The sequence below is a fragment of the Emiliania huxleyi genome, assembly GCF_000372725.1.
Source record: "Emiliania huxleyi CCMP1516 unplaced genomic scaffold EMIHUscaffold_35, whole genome shotgun sequence".
Taxonomy (NCBI): domain Eukaryota; phylum Haptophyta; order Isochrysidales; family Noelaerhabdaceae; genus Emiliania; species Emiliania huxleyi.
The window spans coordinates 709,180-732,413 of NW_005199363.1; the positions used below are offsets into that span (position 1 = coordinate 709,180).

The 23,234-nt window shown below is 66.2% G+C and overlaps 7 protein-coding genes across 7 annotated transcripts in view; 2 read left to right on the forward strand and 5 right to left on the reverse strand.

Annotated features, from left to right (window-relative positions):
• Positions 1-4,007: 4,007 nt before the first annotated feature.
• Positions 4,008-4,484, forward strand: EMIHUDRAFT_65403 (hypothetical protein; the record flags this gene model as incomplete). The annotated part of the gene is made up of 2 exons (XM_005772961.1): positions 4,008-4,115; positions 4,281-4,484. Coding segments are annotated over 2 exons (312 nt in total), but the record flags the coding sequence as incomplete, so codon positions are not given.
• A 1,724-nt stretch (positions 4,485-6,208) lies between these two features.
• Positions 6,209-6,613, reverse strand: EMIHUDRAFT_208530 (hypothetical protein; the record flags this gene model as incomplete). Its single annotated transcript, XM_005772962.1, has 1 exon — positions 6,209-6,613. One exon carries the CDS (start codon positions 6,611-6,613, stop codon positions 6,209-6,211), a length of 405 nt encoding a protein of 134 aa, XP_005773019.1.
• Positions 6,614-7,134: 521 nt separating this feature from the next.
• On the reverse strand, positions 7,135-7,320 carry EMIHUDRAFT_65438 (hypothetical protein; the record flags this gene model as incomplete). Its single annotated transcript, XM_005772963.1, has 1 exon — positions 7,135-7,320. The coding sequence occupies one exon, from the start codon at positions 7,318-7,320 to the stop codon at positions 7,135-7,137; it is 186 nt and encodes a 61-aa protein (XP_005773020.1).
• A 2,596-nt stretch (positions 7,321-9,916) lies between these two features.
• On the reverse strand, positions 9,917-11,225 carry EMIHUDRAFT_208532 (hypothetical protein; the record flags this gene model as incomplete). Its single annotated transcript, XM_005772964.1, has 5 exons — positions 9,917-9,962; positions 10,131-10,596; positions 10,655-10,880; positions 10,981-11,133; positions 11,205-11,225. The coding sequence occupies 5 exons, from the start codon at positions 11,223-11,225 to the stop codon at positions 9,917-9,919; spliced, it is 912 nt and encodes a 303-aa protein (XP_005773021.1).
• Positions 11,226-13,278: 2,053 nt separating this feature from the next.
• On the reverse strand, positions 13,279-14,145 carry EMIHUDRAFT_208535 (hypothetical protein; the record flags this gene model as incomplete). Its single annotated transcript, XM_005772965.1, has 1 exon — positions 13,279-14,145. The coding sequence occupies one exon, from the start codon at positions 14,143-14,145 to the stop codon at positions 13,279-13,281; it is 867 nt and encodes a 288-aa protein (XP_005773022.1).
• Positions 14,146-14,511: 366 nt separating this feature from the next.
• Positions 14,512-15,326, reverse strand: EMIHUDRAFT_450985 (hypothetical protein; the record flags this gene model as incomplete). The annotated part of the gene is made up of 3 exons (XM_005772966.1): positions 14,512-14,869; positions 14,967-15,060; positions 15,124-15,326. Coding segments are annotated over 3 exons (560 nt in total), but the record flags the coding sequence as incomplete, so codon positions are not given.
• Positions 15,327-22,110: 6,784 nt separating this feature from the next.
• The window catches only part of EMIHUDRAFT_101909 (hypothetical protein), a gene marked incomplete at both ends in the record, with an annotated part of 6,780 nt that continues 5,656 nt past the window's right edge, over positions 22,111-23,234 (forward strand). The window contains one exon of the mRNA XM_005772967.1: positions 22,111-23,195. Within this exon, the coding sequence (XP_005773024.1) occupies positions 22,111-23,195 (1,085 nt within the window). The remainder of the gene's footprint in view (positions 23,196-23,234) is intronic.

Here is a 23,234-nt window from a genome sequence, read left to right on the forward strand (position 1 = left end):
TGTCTCGCTACCGCCGCGAGACGGCATGCGTGGCTGGCCCTGTGCCGGAGGGTGGTGGTTGTCTCCTCGCCAGGCGCGTCCTGTCTCGCTTCAGCCGCGAGATGCTCACTGTGGACGTGTCGCTGCCGTCGGCGCTGCAGACGTACCTGTCGACTCTCGCGTCCGTCGGCACAACCCAACCCGCCCCCACCCCACCGTACCCGAACCCACCCTCTCCTATACCCCACCGTACCCGAACCCACCCTCTCCTATCCCCCACCGTACCCGAACCCACCCTCCCCTATACCACGGTACCCGAACCCACCCTCCCCTCCCCCACCGTACCCAAACCCACCCTCCCCTCCCCCACCGTACCCGAACCCACCCTCCCCTCCCCCACCGTACCCGAACCCACCCTCCCCTCCCCCACGGTACCCGAACCCACCCTCCCCTACCCCACGGTACCCGAACCCACAGGCTCGACCGCGCTCGTCGTGCTCGCCGCGTCGCCCCTCTTCGGCGCCTTCCTGCTGCCCCTCGCCTTTGCGTACTCTGCCGTGCAGGCCTTCTCCCCCCCCCTTCTCTGCCGCGCGAGCTGAAACAATCAGTTCAGGCATTCCTTCAGTATTGAGTCATTACGCAGGCCTTCTACTCCGCCTCGTCGCGCGAGCTGAAGCGTGTGGAGGCACGATAGCCGAGATGCAGCCGAGAAGCGGGCGAGATGCGGACTGATCGTCCCTGACACGTCCCTGACACGTCCCTGACACGTCCCTGACACGTCCCTGACATTGTCCCTGACACTGTCCCTGACACGTCCCTCACTCATCCCTGACACGTCCCTGACACGTCCCTCACTCATCCCTAACCCGTCCCCTGACCCGTCCCCGACACGCCCCCCCCCCCCCCCTTCAGGCGGCCACCCGCTCGCCCCTCCTCTCCCACGTGGCGGCCTCCCTCGACGGCCTCGCCGCCATCGGAGACCCTTCGACGCGCGCCTTCTCCCTGCCCCGAACCGCCTCTTCTCCTCTTTTCTACATACAGGCCCTCGCCATCTCCCAGCCCGTTGTCGCGATCCTTCTTCCCGCTGTGTGAGCGCCTCTGCTTCACATCTGCTTCTATAGGCCTCGCCACCATCCGCGCCTTCGATGCGCGCCGCCGCTTCGGCAGCGAGTGCGCGCCGACACTGCACACGAACTAGCGCCGGCGAGTACACGGTAGTGAGCACACGGAGTGAGCTCAAATAGGTGCGAGCGGACGCTGGACGCGAACCTTCGCGCCTCACTCGCCTCGGCGCTTGTCAACTGCTGGCTCGGCCTCCGGCTCGAGCTGCTCGGCGCGACCATCTCCGCCGCCGCCGCAGCACTCGCCTTCGCGCGGAACAGCGCGTCGGCCTCCGCCTCCTCCGCCATCGCCGCCGGCTTGCGCGGCGCCGGCCGGGGGAGGGGGGGGGGGGGGGCGGAACTGTGCACCGCGTCTGTTCACACCCCCCCCGGCTGTGAACAGGCGCCGGCGGGGTCGGCACGGCGGCGCTGGGCGTCACGCTGGCGCTACAGGTGTGACGAAACACGCTCAGCTCATTAATTAGAAGTACTTAGACTTCATTAATCAGTCAACTAATCACGCTGGCGCTACCGGTGACACAGACGCTCAATCTCCCCATATCTCCCCATATCTCCCCATATGTCCCCCTATCTCCCCCGATCTCCACATCTGGCGCTGCAGACTCTATCTCCCGACATCTCTCCATATCTCCCGACATCTCGCCGCTGCAGGTGACGCAGACTCTCAACTGGTCGGTGCGGCAGGCGACCGAGCTTGAGTCGCACCTGATCTCCCCATATCTCCCCATATCTCCCGACCTCTCCCCGCGGCAGGCGACCGAGCTTGAGTCGCACCTGATCTCGGTCGAGCGCGGCTGCTCGCCCACTCTGCCCAAGCATTCCTTCCTGAAGTTGGCCAACTCATTCATTAAGGTGCAGCGGGCTTCAAGCGTTCACCGTCTATTGATTCATGACTTACTTAACTCAGTATTGAATGGTACAAGGTGGAGCGGCTGCAAGCGCACACGGCCTACTTAATCACCTACCTAATCAACCAATCCATTCATTCATCAAGGTCGAGCGCGGCTGCAAGCGCACACCGCCCAACTCGTCCATTCCTCACTGCCATTCAGCCCGTTCCTTCAGGTGGAGCGGCTGCAACCGTACACGTCCCTCGAGCCTGAGCCGGGGTGGCTCCCACCGAACGCCGCGGCGGCGACGTCTGCGCCGCCGCTGCGGCGGGTGGCGCCGACACTCACTGGCGCTGGCGGCGGCGGGGAGGGCGGCGGGGAGGGCGGGGGAGGCGGCGTTGCGCGCTTCCCCGCCTCTGCTGCGTACTTGCCGGAGGGTGGGCGGGGGAGCGGCTTGGTGCTGCGGGACCTGTCGTTGCGCTACCGCGACGGCCGCCCGCCCTCTCATGCCCGGGAGATGGGGGGGGGGAAGTGTGAGCGGCGCCTCTTCACAGCGCCGCGCTGTGAACAGGCCGCCCTCTCATGCCCGGGAGATGGGGGGGGGGGAAGTGTGAGCGGCGCCTCTTCACAGCGCCGCGCTGTGAACAGGCCTCCCTCTCGTGCTGGACGGCGTCAGCGCAGAGGCGCGGGCGGAGATCTGGAGCTGGGCGTGTGATGGGGAAACGGCGCGGAGATACAGTGCGCGCTTGCGCGAGCAGGTGCGGCCGGGCGAGAAGGTCGGCGTGGTCGGTCGCACAGGCTCTGGCAAGTCTTCCCTCGTCGCCGCAATCACGCGGCTGGTCGCGCCGCCGCTCCGGAGCGAGATTAGCCGAGAGAGGCTCAGATTGGCTGAGATTGGCCGAGATTGGCTTGAGATTGGCCGAGATTGGCTTGAGATTGGCCGAGATGGGTTGAAATTGGCCGAGGGGCTGGCCAAAGTCGAATCATGATTGTGCCGTCGAGACACCCCCCCCCCCCTGGCCCCCCCCCCCCCCCCACACCCACTCACTCCCCCGCCTCTCCAAGATTAGCTGTGACCGGGCTTGCGGCCGCAGGAGCGGCGCCGTGGAGATGGACGGCGTGGACGTGTCAACGACGCCGCTGCTGGAGCACCGCGAGGGCGTGGCTGTTATCCCGCAGGCGAGATTGCGCGAGATTGCCCGAGACTGATAGCCGAGAGGGAACCTCAGAGGCCTCCTTTGTTGCGGCCGGTGCGAGGCAGCGTGTCGCCCGAGCTGTGGCGCGAGATTGCGTCGAGATCGCAGCAGCCGACTCTCTTCTCGGGGACTCTCTCGGGTAATCTCGGCTAATCTCGGGTAATCTCGGGTCATCTCGGGTCATCTCGGGTCATCTCGGGTCATCTCGGGTCATCTCGGGTCATCTCGTGTCCTCTCGGCTAATCTCGGGTGATCTCGGGTCATCTCGGGTCCTCTCGGGTCATCTCGGGTCATCTCGGGTGATCTCGCAGGAGCCGACTCTCTTCTCGGGCTCGGTGCGCGACAACCTCGACCCGAAGGGCGCCTGGTCCGAGGAGGCGCTGTGGGAGGCGTGAACAGCGTCTCTTCACACCCACTGCTGTGAATAGGAGCCTGGTCCGACGAGGCGCTGTGGGAGGCGTGAACAGCGTCTCTTCACACCCACTGCTGTGAATAGGAGCCTGGTCCGACGAGGCGCTGTGGGAGGCGACACTAATCAACACTAATCAACACTAATCAACACTAATCAACACTGTGTAACACTAATTAACCGCTCTGGGAGGCGCTGCGGCGCGTGCAGATGGCGCACGCGGTGCCCTCGCTGCAGTCGCCCGTGGCGCAGGAGCCTAGAATTGCACAACAAAGCCTGAAGCGGGATGCGTGCTCATGTGTCTCAACCAGCACTCGAGAGAGGACGCGCATTCAGCTGCATTCGACCGTATTCGGCTTATCCACTGTCTATGCCTCCCTCGTATTCGCGCGGTGCTCGCAGTACTCTGCACGACACCGCCTTCCCGCCCTGAGGTTGGCGCACCTCACCACCGCTGCTCACCGCGCAGGCGGAGGACGGCGCTAACTTCTCGGCGGGCCAGCGGCAGCTCCTCTGCATCGCGCGCGCGCTGCTCTCGCGCTGCTCGCTCGTGCTGCTCGACGAGGCGACGTCATCTCGGGTAATCTCGGGTAATCTCGGGTAATCTCGGTCATTTCGCTCGTGCTGCTCGACGAGGCGACGTCCTCCGTCGACGCCGAGACGGATGCGCGCACCCTCTGCGGGACCGCCCGCTCCTCCGCACCTTTCTTTCTTCTTCTGCACCCACAGCTCCACTTGCTGACAGGCGCTCATCCAGCGGACCGTCCGCTCCGCGTTCGGCCACGCGACAGTGCTCACCATCGCGCACCGGCTCTCGTCGGTCCTCGACGCGGACAAGATCATGGTGCTCGAGGCGGGCAGGCTGGTCGAGTTCGGCTCGCCGCAGGAGCTGATGGCCAAGTCGGGAGGCGCCTTCCGCCAGCTCGTCGTGAGCGGCGCGAGCAGCTGAGGGCGGTGCATGTTCGAGGTGCGTGTTGTGTGTGGGCGTGCGCCTGGCGCAGCGGCGGCGCGGCGAAGACACCCACGGCTCTGTCTTAAACCACTTACGTTTGGAGTTTGCACTTGGCATAGCACTGTGCTTTCCTACAAGGTGCTGGTTTCCAACAGGATGCACGCTGGTCACTGTTGGTCTGTGCGCAAGGTTTAGTAAAGCCGTAGAGAGACACAAAACGTGGGTCACCGGGTCAGTCGTACGCGACCAGTGGTGGCAGCTTTCGCTGGACATGATCTCCCGACCATCAAAGCAGAGGTCCTCAGTTGGAACATCCCAGCCACACCCACACCCACGACACCCGCACCCCTCCCATCTGCCTGCTCCGCGAATCCGGACTGTGTTGCATTGGGATTGGCCGGCAACTGCTGTCCAAACGACGATGGTGTCACTTTGGGCTGCTGCCGTTAGTGTCGCAAGAGATTGCGGACAATCAACCCCAGCTTATGTTGATGCAAAGGGGGGAAAGGTACCCTCGACCCTCCTGAGCCCCTGCGCAACAGCAGAACCTTACGAGGCACTGCTGCAGGACATCCTGTCAAAACTAGTTAGAACATTGATGGATTCGTCTGGTCGCGCAGCGTAAGCTCATCAACAATTGTGAGACTAGCGTGAGCCCACGTTGCGAAGACGCCAGGTGAGTCTCGCCGCAGAGCACACGAGATCTGGGGAGATCTGGGGAGATATGGGGAGATATGGCGAGATATGAAGCGCCTTTGCGAGGCCGCGCTGGAGGTGGGACATCGCCGGAAACGAATTCTCCCGCCCCCTCTCCTGACAGCCCCGCAAAGGTGGGGGGGGAGGGTGGGGTCCTGACAGCTCCGCCACACACACAGGCACAGACAGCGTTGTGGAGAACGATAGACAGCCGCTGCATCTGCAGCCCGTCACTCACACCCACGACACCGACACTGGGCACTCTCGAGGTTCTCGAGGTGGATATCCTTTGGCCGCGTTGGGTAGCGAGGATTGGTGTAACACTGGGCACGGGATTGGCGCGCACTGGCACTGTGCGAAGAAAAGAATTTCCCGAGCTTGGTTCTCGCACACGCACGATTCACACAAAAACACAACCCCGCACGATTCACACGACGGACAAGGCGCAGACGACGGCTTCCTTAGAAGCCATCGTTCTCGCCACAAGAGCCGGCGTCCGAATTCCCCTCCGTCCGACACCCATCCGCCACCCCACCCCACCCCACCCCGGAAGAAAAGAATGTTACAAAAAAGCTCTCTCGAAGAAAAGCATTTTAAAACACTGCTGACACTGCCGTGGGCGGATGACTAGGGGAGAGAATGCGGAGAGACTAGCTCGCAGGTAGATGTGCTCAGGGCCAAGGGCAAGGGGATGAGGGGAATGTGTCAGTGTGAGGGGTGCACCACCACCAGCCGCAGAGCGTCGTGTTTTGCCTTTGAAAACTGAACAGTTTTCTCCCCGTTGATAAATGAGCTCGACTTAAGACAGTCAACAGGGGTGCCTGTCCCCCGCCTGAGACTAGAGACACCACTGCTGACACTGCCTCGGCGATAGTCAGGTCAGACTCGAGACACACGCACGCCATCCACACACGACCCACGGCCACACACCAACCTCCTCTACGAACGTAGATCACCGAAGCTTCAGTCAAGCTTTGCTTAACGCTGATACACTACCTGCAACCCCTCGCGACACTAAATCGTCGTCATTCTGCTCGGAGAGGACAGCCGGCCGCACGCTGCAAGCTTTGCCTGCGCAGGCGGTGGGAGAGCGTCGTGAGCCCGGGCGGCTGCCCACCGTCGCTAAAGTGTTGCTCCGCGAGCGCGAGGCGGCGTCGCCGAAGCGGCGGCGTTTGCGCCTGCACGATGTCGTTCAGCTCGCCTTGCGACGCGACCCGCAGGAAGGGGTGCGCCAGCATCTCGGCTGCGCTGGGCCGGCCGGCGGGGTCCTGTAGCATAGCGCGGCGAGGTGAGGGTTTAATGCTACAGTGCGACTGGACCATCAGCATGCGCTCCTTCACGAGCGCGGTGGCCACAAAGTCGCGTAGGCGGGCCGACGCCGCGCGGGCTGGGTCCAGCTCGGCGGGCGGCCCCTGCACAATCTGCATCATCGCCTGTGCGGGAGACGGCGATGGGGTCTGGTGGATGCTGCTGCGCACAGAATGGTAGTCGGCGGCATCTCAGATAGCTCTCGGCTTCGTCGCGCCTCGTAGATGCTGCACGCGGTCGAGAAGGGCGGCTTCATCTCGACGAGCTCGATGGCGGTGATGCCAAGCGACCAGATGTCGACCTAGGAGGAGGCAGGGGAGGGGGCAAGTGTGACGGATCTGGGAGCTGAACAATTTCAGGAACACGCACAGCGGCACGTCGCGAAACGCGAAGGGCGTGGGGGGAGGCGCGCCTTCGTGTCGTACCCTTGCTTGCCCGGCAGGAGACCCAACGTCTCTGGCGCCATCCAATGCGGCGTGCCTACGCGCCCCGCGTGGGATCTTTATGGGCACACTCGCCACCTCAGTCGGCCCTCTGGTGTGGCGCGCCAATCATCGTGCCCCGCTTGGACATGGTGTTGAAGAGCTGCGCCACCTGGGGACGTACGGCCGAGAGCTGGGCGAGGCGGGGCGAGGGTGAGCGTCTAACTAATGACCTGCGCCACCACTCCAAGGTCGGCGAGCTTGACGGTGCCGCTGGACGTCAGCAGCACGTTGGCCGACTTGATGTCGCGGTGAATGGCCTTGCGCTCGACGTGCATATAGTCGAGCGCACGCAGCACGCCCTGGCAGACGCACGCGACGCACGGCTCGCTAAAGCCGTGGCCCATCTTGCGCATCACCTGAACATGGCTGGGTAGGTGAAGAGGCGCAGCGCGCAAACGCACTCCACGGCGCCCTGCTCGTGCGCGTCGCCTCGAGCGTCGAACCCGCCTCGCAAAACTCCATCACCACCCACAGCGTCGAGCGCATCTGGTACTCGCGCATAAATGCGTCCTGCGAAACACGAAGGAGGTGTCAGCCTGCATAGCCTCCACCGTTTGGTCGCTCGCCCGCGCTGGAGCAGGCTTTGCCCCTTGGTGTGCCCGAGTCGCCTCTCCCTCTTCTCCTGTTTCTCGGCTACATCTCGGAATGTGGCGCCTTGTACGCAACGATGTGCTCGCAATCGCACTCACGCAGTATGCGAATCTCGCGCTTGATGTCCTCCGCCGTCTCCGCCTCGAGCGGCAGCACCTGTTCATGGCGTGATAGATACCCGTTTGCAATCTTGGCGGTGTCAGCCCCAATCTCAGCCACATCTCAGCCCCATCTCGGGCCGCATCTTGGCCGCATCTGGGGCCGCATCTCGGGCCGCATCTCGGGCCGCATCTCGGCCGCATCGCGGCGCACCTTAACTGCAACCTCCTCGTCGCCGCACATGCCGACATAGACGCTGCCGCACGAGCCCGCGCCGAGGTGGCGCGTGAGCACGGTCTTGCGCGAGTACGGCCGTGCCCTGTGCCGGCGCGGCGCAAGCCCATTGTGCCGTGGAGGCGGCTGTCCGAACACGCCGCCCGCCTCTGTAGCCTCCTCCCTCACGCGGTCGGCCTAGGGCAAGGTAAGGCAAGATTAGCGATGCTTGTCCATACGCTACGTTGGGCTGACCCTCGTGTCTTGTGAGCCCCGATTGGCATTGATGTGCCCGGCCCGCTGCGCTTGGGCGAGCCGCGGTGTGCGCGTGTGTGCACGTGTCTTTGTGAGGTGCGACCTGACGCGGCGTGCTGTTCTTGCTCGTCGGCCGGCTGCCAGGGCTGCTCGAGCCGTCGGAGAGGCGGCTCGTCGGTGCGGCACTGAGCGCCGCCTCTTCCGCCTGCTCACGCCGACCGCCGTGAAGCGGCGCACTCAACACTTCTCGGTGCGGGCACCGTCTGCATCTGCCTGCTGCGCCGCCTGCGCGGCCATCGCGTCAAAAGCCTCGGCCTGGAATGGCCCGTTTGGTTGCCGCTGGAGGGGTACCACGACCGTGTCCCGCGACAGGCGCGGCCGCCGACTAAAGTCGAGCGCAAAACGCAGCGGGCGGTTCGGGCTCGGCCCCGCAGGAACCTATGCGGGACACACACTCTCCTCACAAACGTGCGCGGCTGGTGCGGGCATGGAGGGTGGGGCCGCGCGCAGCCGCCTCGTCACGTGGGCTTGCGGTTGGCGTCCAGCGTGCGTCGCGAGGCGGTGGAGGGGTCGAGGCGCGGCCCGACCCCGCCGTAACCCCTCGTCCACCTGAGCTCCGCGCAGCCTTTGGAGACTCAGCGGCAGGCTCGAGCGCCGCCGCCAGCGCCGCCTTCGCGCGCGATGCCGACGCCTCGGCCTCCTCGATCTCATGGCTACGCAACCTGCGGATACGGCGCTGGCATGTGTCACGGCCGGGTCTCAGAGGGGGTGGCTCCCTCTTGTGTCGTGCAAGCCGGCTCATATCGAGCTTCGGAGTTACGAGCGGCCGTGCAGCCGCCGGCCGATGCGGAGTGCACTCATCGCTCGAGCTGCTCTCGGCTTCCCCCCCGCCGGCAGCCCCATCACTTCTGCTGCTACTGCAGCTGCCGCCACTGCCTCCCCTGCTGCCACAACAGCCGCCGCTGCCGCCGTGGCGGCCACTGCCGCCGTCCCAGCCGCTGGAACGGTCAGCGCTGTTCCTGCTGCCGATGCTGCCACCACCGCCGCGAGCGACGCCGTCACTGTCAGAACGGCTGTCGCTCCTACTTCTGCTCCCGCCGCGCGCGGCAACCGAACCGCATGCCCGCGCAACGCTTGTCACTTCGCGGCCACGCTTCTGCACGGCGGGATGGTGGCGATAGCGCTCGAGAAGGCGTTTGAAGTGCGCCGCCGCTGCGGTCGAGTCGCCGGCGGCAGCGCGCTGCGCCAAGCAGAGCATCTCCTCCATGCTCATCGAGCGCACCTGCTCACGCAAGGCGATGCGTCGAGAGGTTTGCGAACAAACATGCCCTTCCTCACTCATCATCCGCACGGTGCGAGCCGGCTGTGGCGGCGGCCGCTGCGAGCCGCGAAGCTCCCAGAAGGGCCTCGACTTTGCCGAGAGCCGCCGCCCGCTGCCAACCTACGCGGTGGGGTGGAGTCAGGCGAGAAGGCCGCACCTATAACGTCTGCCGCCTGCCACGAATCTCGCCAACGGCCATGGGCGGCCGAGACTTGCACGCGTTTGAGCCCCACACTCGTGGACAAGTGAGATGCAAGGGTGGGTATTCGATATCTAGGTCGCCGGCCGTTTCGCTGCCACTCGGAGATCGAAGCGCCGGCGACGGAGCCGACGTGCTCGACTGGTCCATCGACGGGCAGGCCGCGCTCCCGTCCGCGCGTTCCGCCGACTGCACGCACCTCCGCGCCGCGCGCCTCTGGATCTGCGCCATGACCCACGGAGGCACGGTGTCGCCCCCAATCCTACGTTGCGGAGACGGCGGACATGAAGGTGTGGCATCTGCACAGCCTGCGGCGCCCGCTGAACGAGCACAGGGGGTCAAACCACATGCTGTGCAGTATGGGTGTGACGGAGTGCAGCTAATAGTTTGTCGTCGTTAGCTCGCAGCGAGCGCGTGCACATCTACGTGTTGAGTTCCTGTAGCAGAGCCCCGCGCCGTCCGCCGAAGGCGCACACCGCTCGGAGGCGAGCCGAAGCGTCGAGTGCGGGGACGAGCCAACCGCTGCCTCCTCGCCTTCCCCTGCCTCCTCGAGCAGAGAGACTAATCGGCTTGCCTCGGGCGCCTTTGTGGCTACGGCACGGACGTCGTCGATGGAACTGTGCTGTAGCAGCGCGCCGGCCGCAGCCGACTCAACGAGGTGGATCGAGAGCGGATCGAGTAGCCGTGCGTCCGTGTGTCCGTGCATTGCGAGCCCGCACAAGCGGGTGCAATCGGCGAGGATGCGTGCGGCATAGCCCGCCTCCGCGGCGTGCAGCGCTGCCGCCGCCACCGCCCCATCCGGCGCGAGGCCGCAAAGCCACACATGCGTGACGCAATGCGCCCGCAGCTGCTGCAGCACCGCCCGGAAGCAGCGCCGCGTGTGCGCGAAGGACGAGGAGGACGGCGTTGCCACCTCGACTTCGCCACCACTCCGCTCGAGGCCTGTCGGAGGGGAGCAGCAAGCAAAAGGCATTAGGATGTTATGTCGTCTGGATGGCACGGGGCGGGAGCTGAGCGGTGGCTCGCAAATTGCCTTGTGCGACGTCGGCCCCGTGCGTGCCCTCGATGCAGTGCTCCGGCCACCGGCTGCCGCTGCCCGGCTGGCGCTGGCAAAGGGAGAGGAGGACGAGGTCGAACGAGGCGGAGCGGCGAAACGCGTTGATGCGGCCAAGGACATCCTCCGCACTGCGCGGCGCCGCCTCGCCCATCTCTCGCGCGACGACCGCCTGAGACGGGTTGGTGGGCCAGCGAGGCATCGCAGGTGATAGGGCGACGTTGCGACGGCGAGCGTGGGGTGTGCAGAGAGGGTAAAAGGGGCGCCTCGACCCCGTCGATGGCGCCAGCTAGCGCGCCCCCCGGCGGCACCAAGTCGTTCTGTGGCGCCACAATCAGCAATGCGTGGACAGGAGCCGCCCCGCCGCCCTTGGCCGAGTTGAGCGAGGCAAAGACCTGCAGCTTTGCGTCGGAGGCCACGACGCCCTCGCACGTGGCGGCCGGAGCCACTCCAAACCTCGACGCTGCGGCGATGACCTCGGACGGAGCGCAGAGACGGCCGCCGCGGGTGGCGCCATTGGTGCGCGCCGAGGCGGCGGACGCGTCGTCGACGGGCACCTCTCGGCCCTCGAAGGAAACGTACAGGTGCGAGGACGCCTGGCGCTCCGAGACGGGGTCGTGAGAGAGAGAGAGAGAAGGGCGAGGACCCAGTGCTGGAGATGGAGGAACCTACGCTCGTCTCCGGGGCTCTGTGGGTCCGCTAATGAATCTCCGCTTATCGCGGTCGTGCTGCCTCTCGTCATCTAGCTGCGGGTCTTGGTCCGCTCGGCTGGTTCACGTCATCCCGGCTCCTCTCTGTTGGGCGCCTTGCGGCTCTTGTCGTCGAGGTCGCCGATCGCCCACGACTTGAGCGCATAGATGTTGGAGAGGTGGAGGGTATCGTGCACGTCGAACTCTGGCTCCTCCGCCTCAGCGCTCGGCCGAGGACTGCCGCCGCCGCCACCACCGCTGCCAAAGGGCCGGTGGAAGCCCGATCCAAAGCCGGACCCACCAAACAGCCTGCGGCCGCGCCGCGCTGGCTTGGAGAAGGAGTGGGCGCGGAGGCGGCCACCGACGACGACGAAAGTGTGCGTCTCGCGCTTGGGGAGCGTGGCCAACAGCTGCGGCAGCCACTTCCCGCCCAGCAGCTCGCCGTCGACCGAGAGGACCACGTCGCCGACGGCGAGCCTAGGTGGTGAAGCCAGGAGTGGCAGCGCCGTCAGTGCGACGGTCAACGGTGCCGCCTCGTGTGAGCACGGTGTGGCGACGGCCATGGATGCAGCGTGTTCGAGTGTCCGGATCCATCCTCTCTAACCGCGCGCGACGCTAGCATCTACGACTTCGAGCCGCGCATCCTCGTCGGCCGCTGAGCCAGGCACGATACGCACGATTATGTTGCGCTCGTTGACGTCGACTCCAAAGCCCTGGCTGGTGCGGCGCACTGGCACGGAGCGTGATTTTGGAACCGAGCCGCTGGCCGAGTCTGAACCTCGCCGCACGGGAGGCCCGGGGAGGGTGTCGTCCGAGCCAGCCGCAGCCGCCGGCGCGCCAACCGAAGCCACCGCCGGAGGAGGCCGTCCGGAACGCATGAGGGACGGGGAGCGCCGCGACACTGACGCGGGGTCGAGGGCAGAGCCAAGGTGGGAGGCGGTGCACGGCGTTGAGACGCGGCCACATTGCGCCTCAATCTCCGCGTGCGCCGCCGAAACGATGTGCGACCAGGGCACCAGCCCAGAGCGGCGTCCGCTCGGTGGCGCGTCGGCGGCGCCCTCACGGCTCACGCGGCAGAGGCACCAGCCCTCGGGCGGCACTGGCTCGTCGTCAAGCAGCACGTCGACAAACGTTCCGCGCTGCACCGACAGCTCCCCGCTCTCGGGCAGTGCCACAAAGTCGCACATGACAAAGGCGGGAATAGGCGCCGGCGCCGAGGAGCCGCCCGGCGGAGAGGCCCCGCCCGGCGCCCGCCCTTCCTGGTCGGCCGGGACTGGCGATCCGCGGGCCACCAGCTGCCGCTCCTCGCACGCGGCGGCCGCGACGCGCTCTTTGGACGCGGCCTTGCCCATTGGGGTCAAGCGCGTCCACAAGTTACGACTTCGCTCGGAAAGGGGCGGGCTCCACTTCCGTTCCCACACCCGCATTCGTTTGCTGTGAATATAGGCCTGTGGGTAGTCTCCCCTCATTCCCAGGGCCTCCAGGGCTCGCACCTCAACCTCTCATAGACCAGCGCGCAGCGCTATAGGAGGTATTTTCTTCTCAATAACAAGGTCTGTGAACTCCAGGCACCAGGGAGCCCTGGACGCTGCTCGCTGGAGGTAAGGTAAGGTAAGGTAAACGTCTCCACACACACAAAGTGGTGGGGCAAGGGGGGGCGACCCTCGCATCTCCACGCCCGGACACGGGCAGGAGCCCCACGGCATTCAAAGTGCAAGCACCGGCCCGGTGCCGTGGGTGAGCAACCTGCACCCCACTCCCTCCCTCCCAGACACAGGACCCACACACAACCCCCACAGCGTGGACGACTACGTGTTCAGAAACACCAAGAAGGGTCGGAGGAGGGGGGGGGCAGAAAGGGTAAGATATGGTTGAAGCCAGCTAGCGGTCGGACGCCCTGTCGTCGGAATACTCCTCGGAGCCGGTGTCCTCGTCGTCGTCCTCGCCCGACGCGGAGATCGGGCGAGAGGTCTGCATCGGCTCGCCGGCTGTGAACCTGAACACGGCGTCGGCCGGCGCCGAGGCGCCGGCGGCCGTCATCAGGTGCATGACGAATCTGTCGCGGCATGCCGCATCTATCTCTCCATACTCGGCCAGCTCGGTTGCGAGCCAGTCCGAGGCGACGGTCGTCGCCACGGTCCCCTGGGGAACCTTGGCGTACACCTTGCTGGGGCCGCGCCGATATCCGTCGTCCCTCTCCGGGGGCAGCGAATATTCGACCTCTATTTTGGACCCGGCCTGGCTGCGCGTCTGCGCAGCTGCAGTCCGCAGCCCGGCCATCACGTACTGGATGTTCTCGCGCAGCTGCGCCCGCGGGGCCTCCGCGCGCTCGGCCTCGCTCGCGGCGCGCTCGCCAGCCTCCTTCGCCCGGCGCGCCTTCTGCCGGGCCTTCTTGGCCTTGCGTGCCGCGGCCCGAGCCGCGAGCTGCTCCTTGGTGAGCTCCTTCTTCTTTGGCGCGGTGCGCTCGACGTACGAGCGCTCCGCCGCCTGCACCGACGCGCGGTCGCCCGCGGCCTTCTCGTGCTTCAGGTCGATCTCGATGGTCGCGTAGCCAGGCCTTATCAGCCTGACCTGCGACGCACCTGCGATCCTTGCGACCATCACCGCGTCCTCCAGTTGCACGCGATCGGAGCCATTCCAGCGTCCGCTGCGCATCCCCGGCGGCACGACGGTGGCCGGCGCTTGCGCACCAGCCCCGTCCGCCACCGGGTCCGCGGCCGCGGTCCCTGTCATAGCTACGCGTGCCATGGATCGGCGGTTACAGATGGGGGCTCGCTCGCACCTCGACCGGCAATTCGACCTCTCATAGACCAGCGGCCAGCGCGCAGCGCCAAGAATAAATATTTTCTTCTCAATTAAAGGTGGTCCGTGAATCAGGAGAGGTGGAGGGGCCTTGTGCCGCGCGCGTGTGGTCCCCACCACTCCTCGAGCACCACTCGAGACCGCTCCACTCTCCAGAGAGCAGAGTCCAGTGGCAAGTGCTCCAGTCTTCTCAACGACAGTCATTCTCTCCGAGCCTGACTGTCGTTTCGCCGATTCTTCTCTCTTGGAAGCGCCCTTTGTTTACAACCGCAAAGCCTTGGTTTGCAACATTCAGGGAAGGGGGCGAGAATCATAGCGGATGGGGGCGAGCGCACGCGAGCGCGCGAGATGGAGAAACGACAACCAAACGAGCGAGAGCTCGCTTACGAGACGCCAACCAGGATTAATCATGCCAACTTGCCGTGGCTGGCTGGGTAGCTGGGTGTGTGGTTGACGTGTGTGTGTCTCGCGCCGCGGACGGCCGGGAGTTTGGCCCCGCCGGATCGACATCGGCTGCCGTGGAACTGCCCCACCAGCAGGCTTGAGGCGCACTTCAGGCGTACTTCGTCGCCGGCACCGTCTTGAGCATCGGGTTGGCGAAGAACATGAGCTTGACGCCGGTAAGGGCGAGCCAGGCGGCGACGAGGTAAAAGGGCCGCGGGACCAGCACCTGCAGACATAACCCCGCCCAGACATCCAGCCGAGGTGTAGCCGAGATCTACCCGAGCTCTAGCTGAGATGTAGCCGAGGTCGAGCCGAGATCGCGCCTCGTGATCGAGGACGGCGAAGGTGGCGTGTGCCAGGTTCGCGCCCGCACCGCAGAAGCCGAGGCCGGTCAGCTTTCCGTTGAGCGTGTTCCACCTGCACAGCGCGATCCGCGGCCTGACGTTTTTGAGTGTCGCTGTGCTGTTGTGCGCAGCGCGCCTGACTGTGAAGAGCGCGCAGCCCAGTATGATGGCGAAGCCGCCACAGAATCGCAGCATGACCTCCATCTCGGCGGACAGCGGCCTCTCGACTTCCGGCGGCGCGTCGAAGAAAGGACGCAAGATCGCGTTTGGCGGGAACGGCTGGTAGAGAAGCTCGGGCCGTGCGCACATGATTCCGCCGAGCGCGAAGTGGACGAGCGCAGACAAGTCGGAGAAGTCGCCGTGCGGCATATACACGTGCGTTTGTCCGGAAACCGTGCTCGCTGCACGCTGGAGGAGCGCGGAGAAGGAGAAAACGCGGTGTAAATAAATAAATAAAACGGACAGCTCTACTAGGAGATGGGTAAAAAGGAACAGGTCCCCGCCCTTGCGATCTTTGTGCAGGGTTCTTTGTGGGTGTGGTCGGCGACTAGCCGGGGTCGTCCTCCCGATGGGGGACTAGCACTAGCCGTCTTCCACATGGTCCCTCGGGTCCCTGCTGCTCCTAATCTCTTCGTACATCCTCCTGCTGATCTCCGCAACGTCCTGCTCCCTCCCTCGTCTCGCCCTGCGCGCCTGCTCCGCCTCACCGTCGTCTGCCCTGCGTCGTCTGGCGACTGGTCCTCCATAGTCGGTTGAGGTCGCCGCCCTCCTCGTGCCTCTTCCCAACGCAGTGTGCTCAGCTCTCGATGTGAGGTTACTGACTCCACCCATACCGCGTTGGTGTCCAGTCCGAGCCTGACTGTTCTTCACCTTACTACATACATACATACTGACTGCACTTTAAGGTGCTAGTGTCTGGTGTCTACTAGCCCCGAGTAGAGGGGGCGCTCCGCCGCTACCGCTAGGGGAAACCCTCGGAGACCCGTCCACCGGTGTTTACTTTAAACGGCCCTTTCCCTGCCCGTAACCCGATATCGATCATCCGGCCCGCTGGGTGCGCTTCTTACATCTTGAGAGAGAGATTACATCTTAGCTCCCCGGCCCTGGATGTGAGGTTAATGACTGCACTCCAAGTGCTCCAAAGTGCCGCCACCAGCAGCAGCACCACGAGGAACGCTCGGTCCTGGTAATAAGTATAAAGTAACATCTCTGCCGTCGCGCAGCCCCCCATGGTCGTCCCCTCCAATGGTACACCCCCCCCCCCACCACACACACACTCGTACAATGCCCTTCCCATTTCTTGTCCAGACACGGGGAGCCGCGCCCCTCATAGCTCTCCCGGCTGGGTCGGTACGAAGCGCCTCTCTGCTTCTCCGCCTCCCACGAAGACCCGAGGCTGCCCGCGAGACTACAAGTCGCCGCCGTGAGGGCCTTCGTTGGGGATGGCGGCGACGACGTACTTGTAAAAGATGGTTAGCGCGGCGGCGCTCACGCAAGCGACAAAGACGAAGACCCGCGCCTGAAAGGTCCAGGAATGGTCCGGGAATGGTCCGGGAACGGTCCAGGAAAGGTCCGGGAACGGTCCGGGAAAGGTCTAGGAAGGAGACAGAGACGACGACCCGCGCCTTTTTCTGGTCCGCCGCCTGCTGCTCAAGGAGCATCGACTCGATCGACTTGAGCCGCGCCTGTTCACAGCTGCCGGCTGTGAAGAGACGCCGTCCACGCCCGCGGCGGCTCGGCCGCGGTTCTCTTCTGTCGGCGCGCCTTGACCACCTCTGGGTCAGTCATCAGCTGGACCATCTCTGCAGCGGGCGCCTGCGGTAGGGTGAGGAAAGGTGAGGCAAGGCGAGGCAAGGGACCCAGGGCGGTGGGAAAAGGGCCGGGCGACCCTCGCGCCTGGCCCGTCTAAAGATAGGAGCTGGCGCGGCCTTCGAAGTGCGGGGGCCGGTGCCCCGGGCTCGCGGGTGAGGGGTGGGCGTGTGAGTGTGCGTGCGACCATGAAGAACTAGGTAGCCAGGTAGCTGGAGGCGAAGAAGGCACAGTCTGTGCCCAGAAAGTGGACAGCAGGCGGCATGGGTGTAGTGAGAGAGGTGGACACAGTCTCTGCCCAGCGACTGGGCACCACCGCCAGGCGGTTTGGGGCGGGACGCTAGCGAGGCGTAGAGACGGCCACACAGGAGCGACGCGCCGTGAACGGGGTGGATCCTGGTGGCGATCTATCTGCCTGCGGTGCGTATGAGCTCAATAGCTAGAGAGCTCGCACTAGAGGCCGTCCTCGCGCTCGCCTTCCTGGGACCCAGAGCTGACTTCTGACTGCCGTTGCTGTTTCTCGACTGTCTGTGCTTGTGCGTCTTGGGTCCGGGGTTGTGTTTTTGTGTGAAGGCGCCACGTGCAGCTCGCGCAAAGTAGTTATGTAGGTAGAGTGACTGTGCTCAGCTAGCAGCTACTAAGATCGACGACTGGCAGCGTGCGACACAGGAGCGACGCACGCGGTTGGAGCATGTCGAGTGTGCGCGACGGAGCACATGTCCGGATCTACAGGGCGTGTGCTAGCGTGGCGCCTGTTGCGTGGCGCTGCCGTCCTTGGCAAGCTTCTCCGCGAGGTCGAGCGCGGAGGGGGCCTGCATGCGGTGCGTCATCAGCGGGTCCGCCTTCCACTCGATCAGCAGCGCCACCTGCCGCACGGGCGGCCGTGGTGAGGGTTGGGCGGGCGAGGGTGTGGAGTAGGCGAGAGCGAGTGGCAGGCGAGGGACAGCGTGCGTGGGACAGCGTGGGTGTCTGGTGTGTGTTGGTGCGGAGTCGGTGGGCAAGCTTGGTGGCGGGCAGCGAGCGGCGTGGAGTGAGGGTGGGGGGGTGGGGAGAGGAGAGAAAACGTCGGCGCCATGTCAACGTCCAGCCCTTCGACGGCCATGCTGAGCGGCGAGACGCCGAGATAATTCCCGTTGGGATCGGCGCCGTTCTGGATCATTTTGAGCACTGCGGAGGGAACACGGCCGCCGTCAGCACGCACAAAATCGGGGCACACGGCCGCCGTCAGCACCCACTGGGTGGGGGTGCAGCTGCATCGGAGAGGGCACTCGGGCAGCGACAGCGCACCTCGCATGTGCTGCTTCTCCTCCACGCACTGCAGGAGTGGCATGGCCTGTGCGCACGCGAGGTGGGTCGGTACGGGCGACGGGGATGTGAAAGAGAAGGCCGCTGTACGCACATCGCCCATTGATGGCCAAACCAGGATTCGCCGACTCCGCGAAGGCAGCAGCGGCGGGCAGAGGGCCCCCGGCAGGAAACCCCTCGAGGTTCTCGAGGTTCTCGAGGTGGATATCCTTTGGCCGCGTTGGGTAGCGAGGATTGGTGTAACCCGAGCCACGGAGGCGTGTTTTCTGGCGGCCGACCGTCAGTGCACGGAGGAAACCCCGACCTTCTTCTTTTTTTTACTTGCGGGGCGGACACGTCACACGAGGGAAGTGCTCTTCGACATCGTCGCCTCCATCAACCGCGGCGAGGTGCACGAGTCGGCCACAAAGATTTGGGGCGACCTCAACCTCCTCGGCATCGAGAAGAGAGACGACGACGGCAACCTCACCGGCACCCGTCCCATCGGCATTCCCGCCGCGATCCGCCGCCTCGCCAACCGCGTGCTCATGAAGCATCGCAGCGCCGACATGTGCAACCTCTTCACCGGCGGCACGCCCGACATGAGACGCACGGTCCGCGACGGCACACAACGCCTTCTATGTTGGGAAGAAAAGAAAGAAAACAGACAATCTCCTCAAGCAGAAGCGTCATGCCAACCACGATGGCCATCGGGTGCGACCGCTCGTGCGCCAATTTTGTTTTTTATGGCCGGGATTGCCACAACGGTTCAACGCGCCATAAAAACGGTCTATGCACGCGCTCCGCCCGCTCTCGGCGGCGCTGCCGCGCGCAGCCGCATTTAGCCGAATTTCTGTTTTCTTCTTCGAGACGCGGATGTAAAGCCGGGTAGAAAGTACGGAGGGTAAATAAAATATTCTTAGCTTCAAGCCCCCCGTCCGTCGACCGCGTCACTCATGTCCCACGAGTCCACATTCTCCCTCGTCACTCCGATCCCAGGGCCTCGAGCAGCCGCGCCGCCAGCACCGCCTTCAGGCCGGTGGCCTCGAGGCCGCGCTGCAGCAGTGCCTCCTTGAGCTTCGGCACGGTCAGCTTGCCCACGGCGGCCGCATCGGCCTCGGCCTTGAGCTCCGCCCGCGCCGCCGTCTCGCCAACCGTCATCTCCTCGTCGTCCTCCTCGTCGCCGCCGCCGGCAACAGCCGCCGCCTGCGGCGGCGCGGCGCGCACCCTCGCCCGCTTGGCCGAGGGCGGCGCGGCGCGCGCCGCCTCGAACTCGGCGACCATCCCGGCGGGGAGCTGCTTGGCTGGCTCCCACGTGTTGTCGTCGGGTCCGTCGTACCCCAGCCACTTGACCAGGTACTTGAGGCCTCGGCCCGAGCCCTTGGCCTCGAGCAGGGCCTCGACCTCGAACTCCTCCTCCTCCTCCTCCTCCTCCTCCTCCTCCATCTCCTCCTCCTCCTCCTCCTCCTCCTCGACACAAGAGGCGTCGCCCGCCACGCCGTCGCCGGCGTCAGCGTCGCGGGGACGCTTGGCCGGCTTGGCGGCGTCCAACGCCACGGCCGCCCTCGCCGCCTTGGCCGCCTCCTTCCCGGCCGCCGTCCCCGCCGCCTTGGCCGCCACCTCCGCCACCTTTGCCGCCTCCTTCGCCGCCGCCTTCGCCGCCGCCTTCGCCCCCTTGGCCGCCTCCTTCTCCGCCTCCTTGGCCGCCGCCTTCGCCGCCTTCGCCGCCTCCCTCTCAGCCGCCTTGGCCGCCCTTGCCACCTCCTTCTCCGCCGCCTTGGCCGCCGCCTTCTCGGCCCTCGCCCTCTCCTTGGCCGCCCTCTCCTCCTCCCGGGCCCGCTCGGCGGCGGCCTCCGCGTCGGCCGCCGCCCGCCGCGCGCGCGCCAGGTGTGCGTCCATCGCCGACCGGTCGCCGCGCGCCCAGGCGTCGACGTACGCCCTGTCGCCTGAACGCAGCGCCGCCTTGCCGTACAGCGTGTTGCCCCCGTTGCGCGAGCGCGGCTGGCACCCGACGTGCTTCCACGACGTCATCATGAACTCGCCGCCGTAAGCCGTCTCGCCGAGCCCCTCCGTCCCGATGCGCACTTGTCGATCGGGAGGTGGCACGCCTTGCATGTGGAGCGGCCAGACTTGGCGTACTCGACGACGGTCGGCCGCGTCTCCCATTGCGCGAGGAACGGGCCGCACCCGCCGCCGGCGACGGCCGCCTTGGGCGCCTTGGGCGCGGCCGCCGGCGCCCTTCGCACCGGGGCCGGCGCGCCTGCCGGCACGGGTACCCTGCCCTGGGGTGGGGGGGCGGCCGTGGCGGGGGGCGGCGCGCTCGCTGCCGCGTGCGCACGCGCCGTCGCCGCGACCGCGAATTGCGACGGCGCCACCGAGGAGGCCGCAAAGCGCGGGGTGGACATGGATGCGCCGGCAGCGCTCGGCGCCGGAGCGATCACTGCCAGCACAGCCGCCGCTGGGCGACCCGTCATGGCCGCGTTCGTCGAGGGCGGCGGGTTGGACGAGACAGGCAGCTTTGGCGCCGGCGCGCTGGACGCCGCGGCCTTGCCCTTCGACTGAGGGTGCCGAGGGCAGCCGGTGCAGCAGTTGCCGCACATTTGCAGCGTGCACGCCTTCGCCGCGGACGATCCACAAGCGCAGAAGCCGCCGCCGCCGCCGCCGCGCGGCGCTCCGCCGCCGCCGCCGCCTCCGCCGCCGCCGCCGCCGCGCGATGCACCGCCGCGCGATGCTCCGCCTCCGCGCGATCCTCCGCCTCCGCGCGGAGCACCACGATGGAGGGACGCGGCGAGGCGCTGCATCGATGACGAAGGGCCGCCGTACGCATCGGTGAAGCCCGCCTGTGCCATGTAGCCGGCGCCGAAGTCGTAGGCCTCGCCGGCCCAGTGGTTGTCGTCGAACCAGCCCATGAGAGGACGAGAGTGGCGCTTGTGCGCTGCGTAGAGGCTTGCTCGGTCTACAGCGTGATTATACGAGCGTCACTTTGTACCCACCCCCCCTACTTCGTGGGGACCCCCCCGCCGGTCGGTGGTCTGCCCCCGAGGTGGACCGGACCCCCCCTCCGGTCGGTCGCTCTCTCGGCGGCGGGAGGTGTGACGACCGACCCCCCCCTCGGTCGGTGTCCTTGCCGTGAGCCCCCTGAAACGCTCTCCCTCCTTCTCGCGAACCGCCACGGGCGCTTCGAAATCGCCGGTTTTCACTATGAAAACTAGTCACGCAGCCAAGCGCTAAGGAGACTTCTTCGCCGAGGCCCGAGCGAGCCCGACCCCACACATACATGTGGAGCATCTACGCAGTCGCAGGCCTGGTCCTGCTTGCCGTCACTTTGTACAAGCTCTGGCAGCGCTCCAGTTCTCCGCAGTACGCGCGCATCGTCCCCGCCGATGACTACGATGACTTGCCAGACTTGATCGACACATCGCCGCCGCCGTCACCGGGCTCATCGGCTTCCGAGTCGCCCAAGCGACAGCGAATGGCAATCGGTGGACGCCGCTTCTGGAGCAACTCAGTTAATCGCGACATGCTGCGCGTTGCGCGCGGGCAGAGCTATGCCGGCAACATGATCTGCCTCGCACCCGGTCTTCACGTCTCCAAATTTTCGCGCGGGCAGAGCTAGGGCGGGGACGAGGGCGAATCCGTCCGAACGCAATAACACCGTGCGCGCGAGGATGGCCTCGCCGGGTGGTGCGGCCGCAGCAGCTATGGCAGCAACCGCAACAGAGGGAGCATGTATGTATGTAGGCATCAGCGGTGCAGAAGCAGGCAGCGGCAGTTGTTCACAGCCTTGTTATTGAGAAGAAAGTACGTCCTATGGCGCTGTGCGCTGGTCTGTGAGAGGTTGAGGTGCGAGCCCTGGAGGCCCTGGGGATGGGGTGAGACTACCCGCGGGCCTAGAAGGCCCTCGCGCGGGGGGGGTGGGACATTCAGCCCGTGGGACATTCACACCCCGAGCTTTGGCGCCAGTTCGCGATCGCGGTTGGGCGTCGGCGCGCGCCGCTGCTTCCCCACCGCTGCCCCCACCCCCCCCCCCATGAGCTCGACGGGCCTCGACCCCGCGGACGAGGAGGAGCTCCTCCTCATCATCTCCGGCCTCGGCCTCGCCAACGGCGGCGACGGGGGCGATGAGTACATGATCGGCGCCGAGGCGAGCGAGTGCCTGAGCGACATGCAGCGATACCTGCGGCGCGACGACCCGCACGTGATGGCGTGCCACCGCGCGCTGGGCCAGTGGCGCGTGCTGCAGACCCACCTCCTCCCCATCCTGCGCGCCAACGGCACCGACCCGCAGCTCGTCTTTTCGGCGCTCAAGGTCGTCGTCAAGCTGACGATGAAGCCGGAGCAGCTCGGCATCCGGATGGAGGACATGCTGAAGGAGCGCAAGTCGCCGGACCCGATCGTCGGCGCCCACCTCGACGAGCTCAAGACCTACCACCGCGCGTACACAAAGGCATTCGCCGACGACGCGGCGAACCTGCGCGCGCTGGTCGCACTCATCGCCCGCCCGCTCGCCACTGAGGAGGAGGAGAGGCCCGAGGAGGACCAGATGATCATCGAGCTCGTCGTCGCCCTCCTCGTCAACCTGCTCCACACCCGCGCGCCCGACGCGCCTCCGCCTCCCCCGGGCGCCGCGCAGGCGGCCGCTGCGGCGGACGTCGAGACTCTCCGGCGCCTGCTCACCACTCTCGAGGCGGAGCACGGGCTCGAGCTGGTCGTGTACATGCTGCAGCAGATTGACGAGTCCGAGGCCTTCCGCGCCTGGAACCTGAACCTGCTCGAGCTGCTCCACTACGCCCTCGCCGCCACCACGCCGCAGGCCGTGTTCGGGCAAGAGTCGGAGGAGGCGGCCCGCAAGAGCGCCGCCGCCGCCGCCGCCGCCGCCGCCGCCGCCGCCGCTGCCGCCGCCGCCGCTGCCAGCGACGACACCACCCCGCCGGGAAGGGGCGGCGCCGGCCGCGCGGCCGCGGCAGATGCGACGACGGGCCTTGGGCGGCGGACGACGGCGCCGCGGCCAGGCGGTCTCTCGACGCTGCTCGAGCAGCGGCAGGCGGAGCGGCGGACGCAGGCGATGAGCCTTGAGTCCCGCCACGGCAACTTCGGCGGCCTCTTCCGCGTCAAGTCGCAGTTCGGCGACAAGGAGCACCCCCCCCCCCCCCC